Raw genomic sequence first — 16,698 nt, forward strand, 5'->3', positions numbered from 1 at the left:
TTGTTATTCGATACCCTCGTCGGACGTAGTGCGTGTGAAGTGCAGACGCAAGTGCATTGACAGCGTCACATGAGCGCTGAAAAAGAGAGCGATAGAAGGCGAGCAGCTCGACGGATATATAGCCATTCGGGGCTGGAGGGTGCAGTAGGGAATAAGCCATGGGAAACGAGTGTTTGTGCTAAGTTTGCGCATCTACAGCTCATTGCGTCAATGGAGATGAAGTCTAGAAAGAAATTAGCTGATTTAAGTCAAAGAATGCGACCGATACTTACAGTCGAAAAAGAGACAGGTAAGAGATGTGCGTTTTTGTGCACATGTGTGCGAGCTGCACAAAGACAGAACCTTTGGCGTTCGTTCGAGAGGCGCGCCTAATGTCCGTGCAGTGTAGTCTAGTTGGATGTCGACTAGAGTAGGAATAAGTGCTTTCCAGCTGTCGTATAAGCGAGTAGATGTAAGATCAGGCTGGGTACGACGACTCGGTGTGGATTGTGAAGGAGATTGGGGAGAGCAGTTGTCATGAGGTTCAGGGACATCTTCCCAAGCCTCGTTAGCATCATCCTTGAGAACCACAGCATCCGTTTCCGTCTCTGGCAGGACAGGTGAAGTTTCTTCAGGCTTCCGAGTTGCTGAACCGGCGAGTAGACTTGCCATCTTGGCAAGCAACTGGTTATGTTTAGCCTTCTGACCTGGCACTTCAACAAGCACCTGGGTTTTCCGCTTGTCTCTAAGTTTCCGTGGGCTGGAAAAGTGGGTACCCAGCCCAGATGACGTGCCGGGTTGAGCAGCGCGGGTACCCATACGAGGGGCCATGATATCTTGACGGCTGGAGCAGAGGAGTTGAGAAAAAAATGGCTAAGTGGCAAGTGACCATTGTCATTGAGGTGGAATCGGATGCTCTGGGACAACATGTAAGGTACATTCGAGGTATCTAAATTTCAACGGGATGCGCAGGAGGAGCGTGCTGCACCGGAACAGCGTACAGCAGGAGGCAACGAGGCAAATTGATATTTTTAGATTGTAGCTATATTTACATACGGCGGATCCTCCCGGATGAAGGGTCTTTCAGCTCAGTTTCCCATAACATAGAAACCAGGTCTAAAAGACCCTTCATTGCCACCGAGAAGTACTGCCTGAGGTGTTTTATGTACTATAAGCAGAGGGCTATTGTTACAAACATCAATGGATGCACCATTAGCTCTCTTTGTCCAAATAAAGAATGCACCTGACACCAGTTATAATCAGCAGTGACTATGAATGGTTTATTGAACTGGTGTAGAGTGGATCTTTGTGAGATAAATGATTTCATGGAGAAATCCAAGACATCCCCAGCAAAGAGGATCTTGTATGCAGGTGAATCAGAGAGATGTGATGCAAAGGGTATGACTTCATATATCAAAATAATGACTGCAAAGTCAGCTTCTGAATAGACAGTGATTTCCATGTTCATCTTATTGAAGACATGATCTCTATATTCTGTAAATGCACATTCTATAAGCACAGAGATTGTCACATTGACTATCAGACTATCTACATGCATTAAGGTGATCACCATGTCTGGTGTTATGGATTTACTTTCAACTTGAAGAGGGTAATTCATATGAATTCTAGGACCTCATAATCATAAAGAAGGTTGACAATTGCTAAAGTGATACATAGGCAATGTATGGATGACCAATGGGTATCCACAAGCTCACTCCTACCTAACCCACCACTTACTCATACCCATAGCCTAAGGGTATGCAAGGGTATGAAGAGTATAAAACCCATGATGAGTAACCTATGATCCACATATTCATATATATTATCCACTATAAGCTACATATCTAAATTTTGATGGTGTCCCAGCCATTAAGTAATTCTTTCCCCTTACCATCAACATTATTGAGTACAGCAACAGCTTTGACATCAGTATTATGCACTATACCCAGTTTACTCCAAGTTTCAACACACAGCAAGGCTTAAATAGATTGTCAAGATAGTTGACTTTGAACATGAGAGAGATGTAATATGGATAGGTCTTTTGGTGCATGAGCCTGTGGCTTGCTTTTCTCTTTTGACATTCAATAAGAACTGTTGTGCCTTTTTAGTAGGTCTATATTGTCTTTTATCAGCCATTTATATGAATATGTTGTCATAAGATAAAATAGAAGCACTGCTTAGAATAAAATAATTCCAAGAATAATCAAAGAGTGCAAGTCCTAGTTTAATGTTTGCAATGTTCTACTACCATATAGAGACAAAACTGTATAGTTCAATATGTCTTGTCTGATGATGAAACACAGTTGAGATACTCATAATGCATAATGTATTAAAATTATAATAAATGAGGATCCAATCTTTTCCACCAAACTAAGTGAACATAGAAAGAAAATGGTCAGACAGGCAAAGTCAGGGACTGCATCAAGAAATCAGCATTGACTGGCTATTCTTAGATATAGTTAATAAAATCAGATCAAAAATCTACCAGATTGTATAAGATTATATACAAAGGTAAAGCTTGATATAAGCCTAGCAAATTGGTATTGAGTAATAAGGAAATGCAAGAGAGCCAACAATCTGATTAAGATCTGTCATGTCTTATAGGTGTATCAACAATTCTCCACCAAATGGTCACCACTACTGCCACTTGCATGACATTGTCGGTGTTGCACAGTAGACACTTAGGTAAGTCACATAGTTTAAAATTTTTCATGTTCAACTTCAATTTGTACTTTAAAATTTGTACTTGTCCACATCAAAGTCTTGTAAGTATTCTCATTAGCACTCATCTTTAAATTTTTAAATAGTAATTCTAGTCCAGCATTGTCTCTGCACAGAAACTCCAAATTCTCTGATCAGCCTTGGTAAGTGGATGTTGAGGCATTGTGGGTATCTTTCTCTAAGCTTCAGAGATGCATGTATTGTACATTTTTATGCTGCTTCACTACACTAAGTTACCTTATTTTTTGTGCATGATCTTGTCTTTTGACTTACTCACCCAATGCTGATGATGCTATGGCCATGTCCTGCTCTCAGACTGTTCATGATCCCATCTTTTGACTTGCTTACTCAATGCTGATGGTGCCATGCCCTTGTCCTATACTCAAACAGTGTGTCACACCCCCTATAACAAATAAACACAAGGGCAGAGACTAGGACTCAAATGAAGGTTGTTACGATAGAAAGAGATGATATTGAGCAGGGACATTTGGGCTGATACAATGAGTATAGACAAAAGGTTTAAGCTAAAGAACTACTGACTACAATCTATAGTAGTTTTATTTGAAGTGGTCTGGCATTGTAAGGATGGGCAGATGTTTGCAACATGTGTCATGATTGTGTCTTTGGCAGTTTTCCCCAATGTAGTCTACCTATCCAAAACTTTATTAAGGCTTATGAAATTTTGTCGAGGATGGAAGGTATTCACAATATGTGTCATGATTGTGTCTCAGCAGTTTTCACCAATGTGGTCTGCCCATCTAAAGCTTTGTCAGGCCAAGTGCAATTATGATAGATATTATATAAATTTTATGATAGACAGAGCTTTACAAAGCTATGTCATTTTCAGGTCAATTTCCTAATAGGCTGGCAGCTCACAGCCACTACTGTAGAGTTATGATCATAACTTTGCACCCTTAGCTTCACAGCTTCATAGGACCTTGTGATGTATGACCTATCCAAATTAGCTTTGTCCCTGACTCCAACCCATATTTTGCACTCTTATCAGAGCTTTGACAACTTTTCTCATTGTACTTCATAGGCTGCACAGAATTGAGTTAAAAAGAGAAAGGGGTATTTTTTAGCATTTTTTTTCTTATTTTACTATGTGTCAAAATAGCTTTGTGACCCCAAACTTTGTGTGACCGTCACTTCAAATAGCTTCAATTCATCAGGGGGTGGGACGTGTGATGAAGTTATGGTCGTAACTCTACAGTACTATGATTAAATATCAGATTTGAAATCTGGTCTTGGTGTGACTCATGCCAAGTGGTTAGTGCAATAGATTCAAAATCTGATGAACCCCCTTGGACAGCACAGGTTTCAAACCTGCCAGCAATTTTTTTCTGCAGTTGTGACTCTGACACCTGGACATTCACATATGAACAGAGTTTCTTGGAGGCTCATCTTGACCAGTCATAGTTGTCCCCCAAACAGTTATGAAATCTGTTGTTCTTGTAGCTGAACTCTTTTTTTATCTGTGATAGCTGGTTGGCTGTGATGCAAGCTAGACACGAGGTAAGTCTCAGCGAACGTGAAAGCAACACTAAATTTGATATCTACCTAGACACGAGGTAAGTCTAGGTAACAAGTCAGCAAGACTAAATACGAGTAACAACAAGAGCAGGCATACCTCAGCGAACATGAAAGCAACACTGAGGTGATCTGCGTACAAGAGAGGCTTTTAAGTATTAGGTGTCAAGAAGTCCGAGGTGGAAAGAAGTGATATCAGCTATAGCAACAATGGTGAGGACTGCCCAGAGTGTCGAAGGTGCCAAGAGGTAATAAGTCTCAAAAAGGAAAGCGAAAGGCTACCCGGAGGCTAATCCCCCAGGTTTTGTATTGTGTGGACGCATACTTCTCTTCTTATTTCCAACAGGCTGCATGTCCATAATGAGGAATTCACCTTGCAGGATGCTTCATCTCTCAGAAATATGATACATCCACAACTCCCACAGTATGTACATGTCACCCTAGGAAGTTTAGGTCTGGTGTTGTTCATATTAAGACTAGATACAGTTAGAGACCTCAGTCGTAGTGGAATGAACTATATTGGTGTACCTAGACACAGTTAGAGACTACATAAGATCATAAGTGTCTAGGTGAGATAAGAAACAGAGAACAGAACTCACCCTCAGTCATAGTGGAACGAACTGAGGGAGAGGAATAGGAAGGGGGACAATTATATAGATGGTTAGGATTCCTATTGCTCAACTCCGCAACATAACATAACATATGTTGCCGCCGCGTCGAATGCTATGCATCAACAGTTCACAGCTACGATTTAGCATCATCGATCTGGATTCTTTGATCAGTGTTACTGCAGTTTTGCTATGATTAAAATAAACCCTAACCACGATGCGAATCCTGTTATGGGGCGTGACATCCGATATCCGACACTTCACCTTGAACGCGTCACCTAGTACAAACGACCGCGTAAAGCATCCAATATCAGTTCATTTCGTCTACCTCCATCATGGTACGTGCAAGGTCTATGCTCTCCGTGATTTTATTGTTGAAAGATTCCCTAGTTTCGGAACACATACGACTCTGATAACACCGTCTTCTCGCCACAAGGTCGTCTCCACCAGGTCGAGTATGCGCTCGAAGCCGTGAAGCAGGGATCGGCGGCAGTGGGCCTGCGATCGAAGACCCATGCGATCCTTCTTGCTCTTAAGGTCAGTAGATGCTAATTACTTCACGACGACTCTTCACAAAGAATCCATACAGCGTTCCACAGGAGAACTCGCTTCATACCAGCAAAAGATGTTCCGCATAGATGATCACGTCGGCATCGCCATTGCTGGGCTTACTTCAGACGCACGAGTACTCAGGTGTTTATTGAGTTTTAGGGTGTATAGCATACATTCTGACTTGACTGCAGCAACTTTATGCGACAACAAGCAATGGGAGAACGTATGATGTTCAACAGACCTATGCCAGTAAATCGTCTCGTCTCTTCCATCGCCGATAGTATGTGCTAGAGTGGCTCTTGTATGGCTGATGCTCATATTGTTGCTTGTAGAGGCACAAGTGAACACGCAGGAGTATGGTCGTAGACCATATGGAGTTGGTTTCCTCGTCATTGGTCAAGATCAATCAGGACCCCATCTTTTTGAGTTCTCGCCATCAGGAAATTCGTATGAGTATTATGCCATGTCGATCGGTGCTCGCAGTCAGAGCGCAAAAACCTACTTGGAGAAGCATTATGAAAGTTTCGCAGATTGTATGTGCTGTATCCGTCTTACATCGTGTTCATGCCATTGACATTGTTGCAGGCAACCTCGAGGACCTCATTCGGCATGGTCTCCATGCCCTCCGCGAGACCCTCCAACAGGACAAGGAGCTTAACGTGAATAACACGTCGGTAGGCATCATTGGACCCATGGGTCAACATGAAAAGCCCATTTCGCCGCCAGGCAGCTTCCGCATCTTAGAGGGTGACAAAGTAGAAGTATACCTTCAGAGTATGGAGAAGGAGAAGGAGGAAGCACCCGCATCCGTACCTGATGCAGCACCAGCGCCTACTGCTGATGAGGATGTACAGATGTCAGGATAAACTAAGATATAATAACAGCCACCTTTCTATTTGGTCAATCACAAAAGCTGGGGTTCGAAAGACTCAACGACTGTCAGTGAGATACAGAAGTCGTGGTTTGGTTCAGATACATAATGATAAATGAGTGGTGATGTGTAGCTCCAAAAATGTTGGGTCATGTGTCTTACAGGCTAGAGCTCTTTGCCTGCATTCCAGCTTTCCTCCACATCTGTGCGGCTAAGCCTGGCCTACGCAATGATACTAGTAAGTGCACCATCGCGCTCAGGAGAGCAATACTTCCCGCCTGATGAGCAGCTGCAATGGGCACAGGGACAAGGTATAATAATGTTGCAAGACCCAGAAGAACCTGTACATTTGCCATGGCAAAGGCTGCCGTGACAGATGTGCGAGCATGTGGTGGCAACAGCGCACGGATGGCGGGTCGTCGACTGTAAGCGAAGAGCATGCAAATGCTGAGATACGTAGTCATCGCCTGTAATCGAACACTTAGAAGAATACAATATAGGAAAGAACGAAACGTACGAGAACTCGATGATCGAACTGAACGGTAGTGGGATTCTCAAAGATATTTCTCCACCAGATATCAGATCCATCGGCATTCTTTGCATAGGCGGCCGAGAATAAATCATCCATGGGGGGTGCAAGTCGGCCACCCATCAGCGGAAATTCGTTGTATAGCAGACCGGCATCCAGCCCAGCAACAAACGCGCCTGCACATAGACTGTAATTACACTGAAATGAAAGCCGAAATGAACGAACCTGATAATGCAGTCAAGAAGACTAGTGCACTCAACCCTTTGGACAATCGAGAAAACCTCTTCACAACAGGATTTAAAAGCACGTTCTGCCAATTCATAGTGCTGGACCCGTTCCACGAGCCACCTCTGGCGTATCTCCAATCTTTGATCACCGCTAGCCCAGTTCCGAGCATCCCTGCGTACAGCACCACGGCCGTTCCGAGATGAGCTGCCAAGCGGTACTGAGAGACGCGGGGTACTGCGCCCGGCGTGTCCATGATGGAGTCTTCTAAGCCTGATTTCACCATGTACCATCCAAGGAAACCTTGAAAACCGATGAGCAGTGCCATGCCCGTCAGTTGCATAGGCATCGAGGCAGTGAGCTTCTTCCGGAGACCAAAGTAAGCCAGAGGGACCACAAATGCAATTCCAATAAGGCGCCCAAGTACGCGGTGACCCCATTCCATGTAAAAAATGTTCTTGAATTCATCGAGGGTAATAGAGTGATTGAGACTGCAGTGGTGCGTTCACGAGATGATCCAAGGAGAAGGCATGAAAAGGATGCTCACAGTTTAAATTCAGGGGTAGCCTTGTACTTCTCAAATTCAACACTCCAATCTTCCACATTCATAGGTGGAACAATGCCCGTGATGGGCTTCCATTCCGTGATGCTCAGCCCTGATTCGGTGAGACGAGTTACTCCTCCCACCACTATCACCGCAAAAAACCATTGCTGATGAGAATAAGAGCCAGCGCCCAACTGCTGGTGGGGCAAGCACAGGTAATTGTGATGTCTGTGCGGCACCATGAAAGGCGTTCGCAGAGAAGAATCGAGGCTCGAGTGAATGAAGAACAGCCGGCTTTCGCTGCGCGACGACTGAATAACACCTCCGGTAGAGCCACGAGTTACAGGGAACTGAACTTGTGACTTCAAGGCATGACTTGGGCACTGTTCTTCTGGAAAAGTTGACCGGAGCAGTTGAAAATGTACGCAAAGCTCGTAAGCCAGATTGTGCTCTTGGACGCACCAAAGCGTTTACGAAGCTCAGCTGCATAGAAGGTTCCCTCAAGCCCGGTGCCTAGACTGGTCAATGCGAATGTTCAATATTGGTACTGACCTACTCAAATTAATCGAATACACATCGAATTTAATTTGTGCACAGCCACAATATGCTCGCCGACTGTAACTTCCGTCCACACCACCACCATGTTAGCCTTAAGGAGGGGACTGGCAGCGTCGCGAGCCCTCCGGAGGTTTTCAACCAAGCCCCATTTGATTCCGCCAGCCAACCTATCTGAAGGAGAGAAGCTAATATATGACAAATTGACCGACAAGTTTTTGCCAACTGAGCTAGCCGTGCAGGACATTTCAGGTGGGACTCTTTTGCGCACATTCGCATAGCCCAGGATCAGATTGATTGGCCTGACTGATACTATAATATATCAGGAGGCTGTGGTGACTTCTATGCTATCAAAATAGCAAGCGAAGCTTTTAAAGGCCTTTCAACCTTGAACCAACATAGACTTGTAACACGAGTACTGAAAGAAGAAATTGAAGGAATCCATGGGTTACAGGTCAGGCGTCGCCGTCATTACCAGAAGTTTACTGAGACATGATCTGATCACCCAGGTCAAGACCATCCCACCCTCATCAGAATCATAACTTAGGGCCTAGGCGGACAGTACTTCGGACACTCATTGTATACCCGATTGTATGGTGCATACGTATACAAGGTGTTGACGACATTTTATTTCATTTCAACCATAGAACAAATACACGGGACATCATTACCGAGAACGATCGCCTTCCAAGTTACGGATGCTACACTGCTATGGAAGTCTACGCCTTCGGGGCGCTTATTGTATTGTACCGCATCTCTTGAGAAGCAACGGGGTATTGAAATTACTCTAGCCCAGAATAGTGTTGGAGCAGTCACTTGACAAGCCTCCTCAAGGCCTCATGGCCGCTTCGTAAGAGTTAGAAGCGAAATGGCTTCGCGATTATAAATTTCGCGATTTGGGTCGTCCTCCACCTTACGAACACTTATTATCAACCTATTGTCAGATTCGATAAACCAAAAAAAGATGCATACCTCTTCCCAACTGAATTTCTTCTTCAACATTGTGAAGAAGCGTTTATCTGCCTACAGTACAGTGCTAGTACGGACAATTCATCAAATCATATATTTGGTACTCACCTTACGTCTCTTTTTGTAACAAAACAAAATTTCTGTACTGCCTCCAACGGCCATCTCGGATAAGGTCTGAACCAAAAGAGGAAAGGCAGGCTCAAAGTAAACACAATCTGCTGCGAGGATCAGTTCAGGAGGTGGTATGTCCGAGGGCGGCGTCTCTCCCCTGTATGAAGTCAACGGTGAGCCTTTTAAACAAGTCAAGATCATCTTACCAATTGAGTTCGTGAACGGAGACACAAGACTGCAAATTATTCAATGTGACATTTTGTTGCATGATACCCAGCAAGGGGCTGGAAGAGTTATTGCTTCACAGCTGAAATAAACAATAAGGGACGAACGCTTGATCGGTGATCCAGACTGTACCACCGAGTGCGCCTGCTACAAGACCAACCAGTCCCGTTCCACTCCCGACTTCAACAATCTTCTTGCCTTGGAGATACCCAGTGCCTCGAAATGCAATATAATTTGATAGGACCTGCGTTGCATCAAATGTCTTGCTCTAGCATCCAAGAAAAAGAACCTACCTCACCAGCTGGCCAAGCGATGCCACCACAGCCATGAGACGCATCAACCTTGAGTGTTATCGATACAAGGGGGGAGTCCACAGGAAACATCAATCTGATCGTCTCACCGATGATAGATCGCGGCTGCGAAGGTACGACAACAGTATCTTCGTCATCTCGAGCGAAGTCGCTGGCATCGGTCCTGAGATGTCGCAATGGATCTAATACGTCGAGAGCCTCGTCTAGAGCAATCTCATTTAAGCTTGCTACCGTGACTGGATCAGGTGGCAGCGGTGTGGGTTGGGTTATAACCATCATGACTGTCTGATATGATACGACCGGTTTAGATATTCAGGGACTTTCCTGACAAACGTTATATCGGTTCTAGTCATTTCCGGCGGTCCCGCTGTTTTTGGAAAACACTCTTTCAGGTACCGCTGTAACACGGGGACACCAACGCTCTTCCTTGAACTCCACAAAGTACGACATTCATCAGCTCGCCGTCCACTTTGGTGACCGGACCCACGGGAACAGACCAAAGTTGGCAATCCACACACACGAAACCAGTGTGATTGGCACCGTAGCGCGCACGAAGCCATGGCATATGTGATTATAAATTATAATCCTCTGATCACAAGTCGGTGTTACGCCAGTGCCGCAACTATTAGACAATTTGGGGGTTGTTTCGGCAAGATGCGTTTCCTCAGCATGGTGCGAAAGCTCGCTCGGCTTGGCCGAGACAATTATTGATCCTCACGACATCCTTTGATAGAACTATATAGCATTCCGATCCTCTTCATTCCCCACTTTCATGACATTTGCATAGATGCAGTCACCTCATGCAGACGATCTCGCACCTCTCCCTGTATTCTCTCGGCGGAAAACCTCTAGGTTGCGCGGACCGCGCCCATGCAGCTGGCTCCAAACGGGGATAACAATAACAGAAGAAATTGAAGGGAGCTGGTCATGGACATGTCGACAGCCTGACCTGTCCAGAGCATCAACATTATGCTCCCGCACCTCTGGCGGCTCTACTTCATCCAATCAGTCCAGTATTAATTCCGAGTCCTCGTCCGGCTCATCGTCATATATTGATGATACACAGAGTTCGCCATGTGATCACATGTCGTCGCGCAGACATAAACGTCGTTCTCAACGACGGAGGCCATCAGGTCCACGCCCTCCCTCCTGTCCACATTCTCCCAGTTCGCCCAGTTCGCCCATGCGACCCACACTTACTGTCAATACATCACTGCCACCCCCCGTTCCCCTTGAGAAACCTGTCCTTTCGCTACCCCCGGCAGAGTTCCCACATATAGCACCAACTGAACCCACGACACCCGCACCTCAGTTACCTCCAGCGATTGCGTTTTCACCCTCAGAACCGCTTGATTGGGATACAATCTTTGAGGTATTGGATTTGGAAAGCATCTCATAGCTTGAGCCTGGAGGTACGAGTTCTTCACCGGTATTGCAACGACAAGCAAAGAGACTGATTACTTCGTTGGATAGCAGTTTAGACCACAAATTTCTTGCACTCACTCATATAGCATACTCACACCTTCATCATACATTCATGGTCATGGACACTCCATTTTACGATCTCATGATTTAGTTTTTCTCTCAATTTAATAGGTGGTTCGTGGTGCTTTTCAGTTATATCTTTCTTCCACGTTACTTTCACAAGAACGTGGGTCTTGACCAAAGTCTGTACATTATAGCATTGGCACGTAATTGAGGAGGAACGACTACGATCATCTTTCTATTGGTGTGCCTACCAGGAGACTAAAAATAACTTGCGCGAGACCATCGTGCTTTTCATGTAGGGACTCGAGCCCTGAACCAACCATAATAGTTGTATTCTATGTCCCAAGAATACCACGTCACATTATTCTAAGGAACATACAGTCCATCTAGGGAGAAGGGTAAGTCAACGGAAAGTGTACGCTGCTTCCCAGACTCTAAATAATCGAATGTTGGACAGTTTGTGTACGCAGGAGACTGAATTATATCGTAGCGCCGCTGACGCGCCAGTTTCCCGGCCACTTCCGACTTCAGCTTCAGGCTTCGTTGCTGGTGAGCTTTGTCCCGCGCGTTGTCAAATCTTAATGACTTTTGTTCGACCTTCCGGTTGTTCAACATTAATATAAGCTGCCATTCGCTGACGTCTCCAGTAGCAATCACTCTTTACAGCTTAAGCTTAAGTCAATGAAGAACATATTAGAGTTCACGAATAAGCAGTCCAAAAAACAAAGACAAGATCACCGCGGAATAAAAAGTGCCCACTTGCGCAGTTTTGATTCTTCAATGTCCAACCTTGAAATCAATGGCAACCAGAGTCCCACGGGTGCGTTTGCAGAGAACAAATTTTTCTGCAAGAACCTCATCGTGGGAATCAGGAAAGTTCACTACCAGGCCACAGGATGAACAGCAGCCTCATGGTAAGCATGCCATTGGCACCTGCTCATACCCATAGACATTAGTATGTACATACCAAGTACACAGAGCAGCTGTTGAAATGAGACTGCGGCAGATCCCCCAACTGGATGGTCAGTTAGAAGCTCATGTGCGAGGCGCATAATTTAATAGAAATCATAGCAACTGCGCAGGAAGTGTCGTCGTGTGAAGGGCTCACCGGCACTGCCGAGATGCATACAAACCTCCATGACAGACCACTGGAGTTATCGTGTGCAGTCTTTAGTACAGTCCAGAGGTGGAGGTTCACCGCCCTGTATAGGCTATCATAGCCTTTATGATATCAGCTTATACTAGTATTGAACCGCCACAAAGACTGCTTACTGGAAATTCGTCGGCTGGGTTATTCTTGATGCTGCGGTGGATGGGAGACTACGGCAACTCATCGAATACTTACATGTGCTTATGTGCGAAACTCCTGTGACAATTGTTTGTCAAACATTTCACAAATGACACGACTGCCACACTAGGCGTTGACAGTATGTGGGCACTGGGTAGTTCTAAGGTGTGAAAAACGAGTGCCGCAGAACGACCGTGACCAAGAGTCGGTCGGGGGCATGATAAAGAGGGAACAACTGTTGTTCTGCTAAATATTGTCCCCGGGCATATGCCGAGGGAAGAAAGCTGCAGTGGCGCAGCCTCTCCTAACACGAGGAACTCGTGTACTTGTGATTGGTGAAGTCCATAATGCATTAATGATGACCTTGTCACGGTTGCAACTCAACTTAGGTCGGCATTAATGCAAATGTCAAAAGTCACGTGTCAGCCTAAGGCTATCAAGTTGAACTTGATCCGTGCAATGAGGCTTGAGCAAGTCTTATCCGTAATACTTTGACCAAGTACCAGGCCTTCCTTTTTTCAAGCTTAAGGTTTGATGTTTGACTGCGAGAGACTAGCTATGTTTGACTCAGTCTTCCCGGCTTTGACAGGATCCGACAAGCATTGTTTTATTTCACGAAAACGCGGAAACGCGCCCAAACTTCTACCTTGCGGATTCCGGAAGTTCGGAACCCCGGTCCATCCACTGGGTTCTAGTGTCCACGTCATACTGAACTCCTGGCGCTTGGCAGCGCGTCCATCGATATAAAGGAGGAGCCGCCACCAGTCAGCATCAGCATGCTTACCTCAGGCTCGTTGGAGACAATTAGCTCTGAACTTTCTGCTTCTGCTCGCCGTGGTTTCATGACTACATTCAGCCCCCGCCAAGAGCCTCGAGGCATCCCTGAAACAGATCACGATAAATTTATCGATCCCTCATTGTTATGTGATGCTTTGACTTCCTTGGAATTTACCGCGGATTGAACTTTTTCCGTCTCCTCTGAGAACGGAAGAGGTGTACTAGGTTGATAAGCGGGAGCGGGATGGCGCGTCTTTAGTGCACACGCACGCGTCATCTCCGATCGATAAGATCTTTGCGCAGCACCCTGACGTTTTGGTTCGAACAGGTTAACAGCTGATTAAAACCTTATCTACCAAATATGCGAAGCCGGAACGACGTTTTAAAGTCATTTTTGCAAAAATGGTAAGTTTTCGCATTGCCAATCTTGTCAAATCCAGCAATTCTTTTGGACGCCCGAGGTGTTCTGATCATTGGAATGGGTCTCCTAGCACGGTTTTGGGCTCCAGATGAGTTGTCTGTTAACAAATGTTGCTGCCGAGATCGTCCTCAACCTTGGTAAGACAAGAAGAATTCATATGGATTTTTGCACAAGCCTCGTCCAGGCTAGTTTCTCCTTACGCCGAGTCTCCAGGGATTCAGATATCTGAGATTGGAACAATATGTTTCATCCCTCTAAACTTTTATGCCTCACCCTCTTTCATGTTTCGCGCCATATCTCTGGCGGTATTGCAGCCGCGAACTCACTCACTGTCCACAACTTCTTGATATCAACCCCACCAAACAACCTCTCCCTATACCACACCAGGTCAGTATTTGATCGTAACCCCAACACAACCGACAAATCATCTCCTTTCGCACGATCATGGTTTACTACGCGTACGTTGATAACGTACATTCAAGATCCAGTCTTCGATGTCCGCGATACTGCGCTAAATCTTCTTCTGGATCAGCGACAGTTACTTCTCGCGATACATGGTTGCCTTCGCCAGCCGTGCAGTTGCCGACGAGTGGTGGCGTGGTGTATCCACTTCCGCTGATACGAAGTACTCGGACAGTGTCAGGCATGTTGCCCCCTAGTTCTTTACCCACGATGTCAGCAAAGCCAATGCCGCCGCCTCCATCACTGATACACAAGTTGCATCTAGTTTCTTTGGCAAAGTGTTTTTCACGCTGCTGCCAACTAATGGCGGATTGAGCGTCATTCCGATTCTAGATTTCGCGGATCATGTTAGCGGGAACTCGAGTCAATTTGTTGCAGGTTCTTTCATATCTAGCTCATGTTAGAGATTTATCATCTGCTCCAGAGTCTCTCCTAACGAGTACTGGTACTGTCCTGGATCGTCGACAGGCAACGTCACGCCTAACTCCAAATCAGTGACCTTGTAAACGGACTCGGGGTGATGAATCCCTTGCTGGAAAATGAGGATCATTGCAAGAACTCTTCAAGATGGATGATGAGGAAGAGTGGGAACTCGCTTGAGCTAGTATCATTTAACGTTGACTAAGCACTTGCATATGATGGAAGCTACGTCAACTCATTCTGTAACTATAGAAGTATACCAGATGACGTTCTCTGCTAGATATCATGAATCTTTCTGGCAGCCATAATCTCGCGACGCTAAAAGCAAATATCTGACACCTCTGCCGGGATTCTGAACAACTTCACTTTGTTCATTCAAAATGTAAATATACTCTGGACGCAGATGAGGAACTCATAATATGGTCACTCGAAGGCATCACAACACCGGCCGGCCGGCCGTTAAATTTAGTTGATTCAAGTCTGACACGGCGCATCGAAGTGCTGGAGGGACTGTCGATGGCAGCGCCGAAGGTGAGTTTGAGAAGCAGCTGGGATCGAGACTGATACTAGTGCTACAGACAGATATCTTGCGACAAATGGGCATGCTGTCTGCCGTTGAATTTCAGTGGCAGGAGGAATGCTGTCAAACCACTGCCACTTACACAACTTGGAGCGTCATACGCCACCGCTCAAAGGACTGGTGAATGGTACTAACTGTCAGCAGTGGTGTGCTAATCACTCAGGACTTCAATACCATGCCGCCATGTATCTCAATTGACGGTTAAGGTGTCCACTGGCCCGTCTGCACCCATCCTTCGTCGGACGCGCCGTGCCGGGCCTGTTCTTCTCTCAGGGCACTCAGCTGTGCCACGTTTAGGCGCCTCAGATAATGAAAACTGGTGGGAATGATGGCAACCTTTTTTTGGCCAATCAATTGATCACAAGAGATCAGCAGCAGACAAAGGCAGACAAAAACAAAGCCAAATTGTGGTACGGTCTGGGTGGTTCCGGGCTATCTGGCTTACCTGCAGAGCAGTGTACACTGCGTAGCTATACCACCACGTTGGTATTGCTCGTACTCACGACATTATTGAGCGGCCGCAGGCTGCAGTAGGTATGCTCGGACGATCGGTACGTGCTTTCCTTACCTATGTCTAATTCTTCCGATGTCAGGCTCCTATAGAAGACACAGCCTTGTACGGCATAACTCAACCAGAATTCTAATCAAACCAAGCGTGTTGTCTCATTTCACGTTCCTTCTAGAGCTCTGATTCCTCCCAAAGGCTGGCTTCTGTTTCGCATTCTGCCTCATGACGACGAACGGGGCCACGATCCTTTACTGGTCTACCAGGGAGACTATGCCACGCGCGCCGTGTCAAGATAAAAGGCAAAGAGCCTAAGTTCAAGTTGAAGCATCCTTTTGATCAATTTGATACGGCGACCTGGACCAGATTCGAATGTTCCAAATCTGCCCGAGTCTATACTATCATTCGACGGGAAATGTACAATTTTCACTTATTGCTGAATAGCATCACAACAACAACACATATTCGTATCGGATCTACTTTAGTGTGTACTTTGGGTCTCTGCGCATTGTTTTGTTGTGAGCTTGTTACAGCGGCAGTAGCGGAAGTTGAGATCTGAGATGTCGAAAGCACAATAGAAAAGCACAATTTCGTCACGCTATGTCACACGCGGCGCCTCGGCCAAGACACGCTGGTATCCAAAGTCCGACAGCCCTCCAAGCGAATGAGTTCCGCAAGCCACCGATTCTGTCGAATGCAACAAGGCGGAGACTCAACCAAGCCGACAGTGTGATTTCCTGATTTAGCCTGACTGTCACGCTGCACTCATAAATCGTGAATAGCACGCCGTGGTGCTGTTCTATTGACATTGAAACACCTGGAGTAGATTCAGAATGCCGTATTCTATATATGTTGAAGTTTATATGTCGATAAGTCCATGGGATCTGGGTGGATCATGAATTTAGTGTCCAAAAATCGCTCATTTTGGGTACACTTGCACAATGTTTCATCTCAGGAAGGCTCCACAGAGTTGATTTTAAATTTTTGATTTGATAGGCTTATTGAGCATATGCTAATACTTGTTCTC

The 16,698-nt window shown here is 45.7% G+C and overlaps 5 protein-coding genes across 5 annotated transcripts; 2 read left to right on the forward strand and 3 right to left on the reverse strand.

Moving 5' to 3' along the window:
- Positions 1-986, reverse strand: DFJ58DRAFT_480392 (uncharacterized protein). Its single transcript, XM_041380587.1, has 2 exons — positions 273-986; positions 1-223 (listed from the first exon to the last, which is right to left on the reverse strand). Exons 1-2 carry the CDS (start codon positions 808-810, stop codon positions 66-68), a joined length of 696 nt encoding a protein of 231 aa, XP_041241767.1. The 5' UTR covers positions 811-986; the 3' UTR covers positions 1-65.
- Positions 987-5,090: 4,104 nt separating this feature from the next.
- DFJ58DRAFT_480395 (nucleophile aminohydrolase) lies at positions 5,091-6,338 on the forward strand. The gene is made up of 6 exons (XM_041380588.1): positions 5,091-5,176; positions 5,229-5,375; positions 5,428-5,531; positions 5,582-5,670; positions 5,723-5,923; positions 5,976-6,338. The coding sequence occupies exons 1-6, from the start codon at positions 5,174-5,176 to the stop codon at positions 6,254-6,256; spliced, it is 825 nt and encodes a 274-aa protein (XP_041241768.1). The 5' UTR covers positions 5,091-5,173; the 3' UTR covers positions 6,257-6,338.
- Positions 6,339-6,419: 81 nt separating this feature from the next.
- Positions 6,420-8,361, reverse strand: DFJ58DRAFT_717172 (electron transfer protein 1; the record flags this gene model as incomplete). Its single annotated transcript, XM_041384336.1, has 6 exons — positions 6,420-6,728; positions 6,779-6,966; positions 7,016-7,506; positions 7,563-7,726; positions 7,755-7,859; positions 8,194-8,361. 6 exons carry the CDS (start codon positions 8,359-8,361, stop codon positions 6,420-6,422), a joined length of 1,425 nt encoding a protein of 474 aa, XP_041241769.1.
- Positions 8,362-8,951: 590 nt separating this feature from the next.
- Positions 8,952-10,006, reverse strand: DFJ58DRAFT_663330 (putative methyltransferase-domain-containing protein; the record flags this gene model as incomplete). Its single annotated transcript, XM_041382353.1, has 6 exons — positions 8,952-9,026; positions 9,087-9,137; positions 9,192-9,351; positions 9,401-9,478; positions 9,527-9,663; positions 9,713-10,006. 6 exons carry the CDS (start codon positions 10,004-10,006, stop codon positions 8,952-8,954), a joined length of 795 nt encoding a protein of 264 aa, XP_041241770.1.
- A 352-nt stretch (positions 10,007-10,358) lies between these two features.
- DFJ58DRAFT_480495 (uncharacterized protein) lies at positions 10,359-11,199 on the forward strand. The gene has a single exon (XM_041380589.1). The coding sequence runs from the start codon at positions 10,518-10,520 to the stop codon at positions 11,127-11,129; it is 612 nt and encodes a 203-aa protein (XP_041241771.1). The 5' UTR covers positions 10,359-10,517; the 3' UTR covers positions 11,130-11,199.
- Positions 11,200-16,698: the final 5,499 nt, after the last annotated feature.

Source organism: Suillus subalutaceus (assembly GCF_016647625.1).
Source record: "Suillus subalutaceus strain FC151 chromosome Unknown DFJ58scaffold_84, whole genome shotgun sequence".
Lineage (NCBI taxonomy): Eukaryota > Fungi > Basidiomycota > Agaricomycetes > Boletales > Suillaceae > Suillus > Suillus subalutaceus.

Excerpts from the sequence above, each read along its gene's own strand:
- DFJ58DRAFT_480495 (XM_041380589.1), top strand. The coding sequence starts at position 10,518 with ATGCAGTCACCTCATGCAGACGATCTCGCACCTCTCCCTGTATTCTCT.
- DFJ58DRAFT_480392 (XM_041380587.1), bottom strand. The coding sequence starts at position 810 with ATGGCCCCTCGTATGGGTACCCGCGCTGCTCAACCCGGCACGTCATCT. Across the intron at positions 224-272 it reads TACCTGTCTCTTTTTCGACT|ACTTCATCTCCATTGACGCA; the intron begins GTAAGTATCGGT and ends ATTTCTTTCTAG.
- DFJ58DRAFT_480395 (XM_041380588.1), top strand. Across the intron at positions 5,532-5,581 it reads TCAGACGCACGAGTACTCAG|CAACTTTATGCGACAACAAG; the intron begins GTGTTTATTGAG and ends ACTTGACTGCAG. Across the intron at positions 5,924-5,975 it reads TTATGAAAGTTTCGCAGATT|GCAACCTCGAGGACCTCATT; the intron begins GTATGTGCTGTA and ends ACATTGTTGCAG.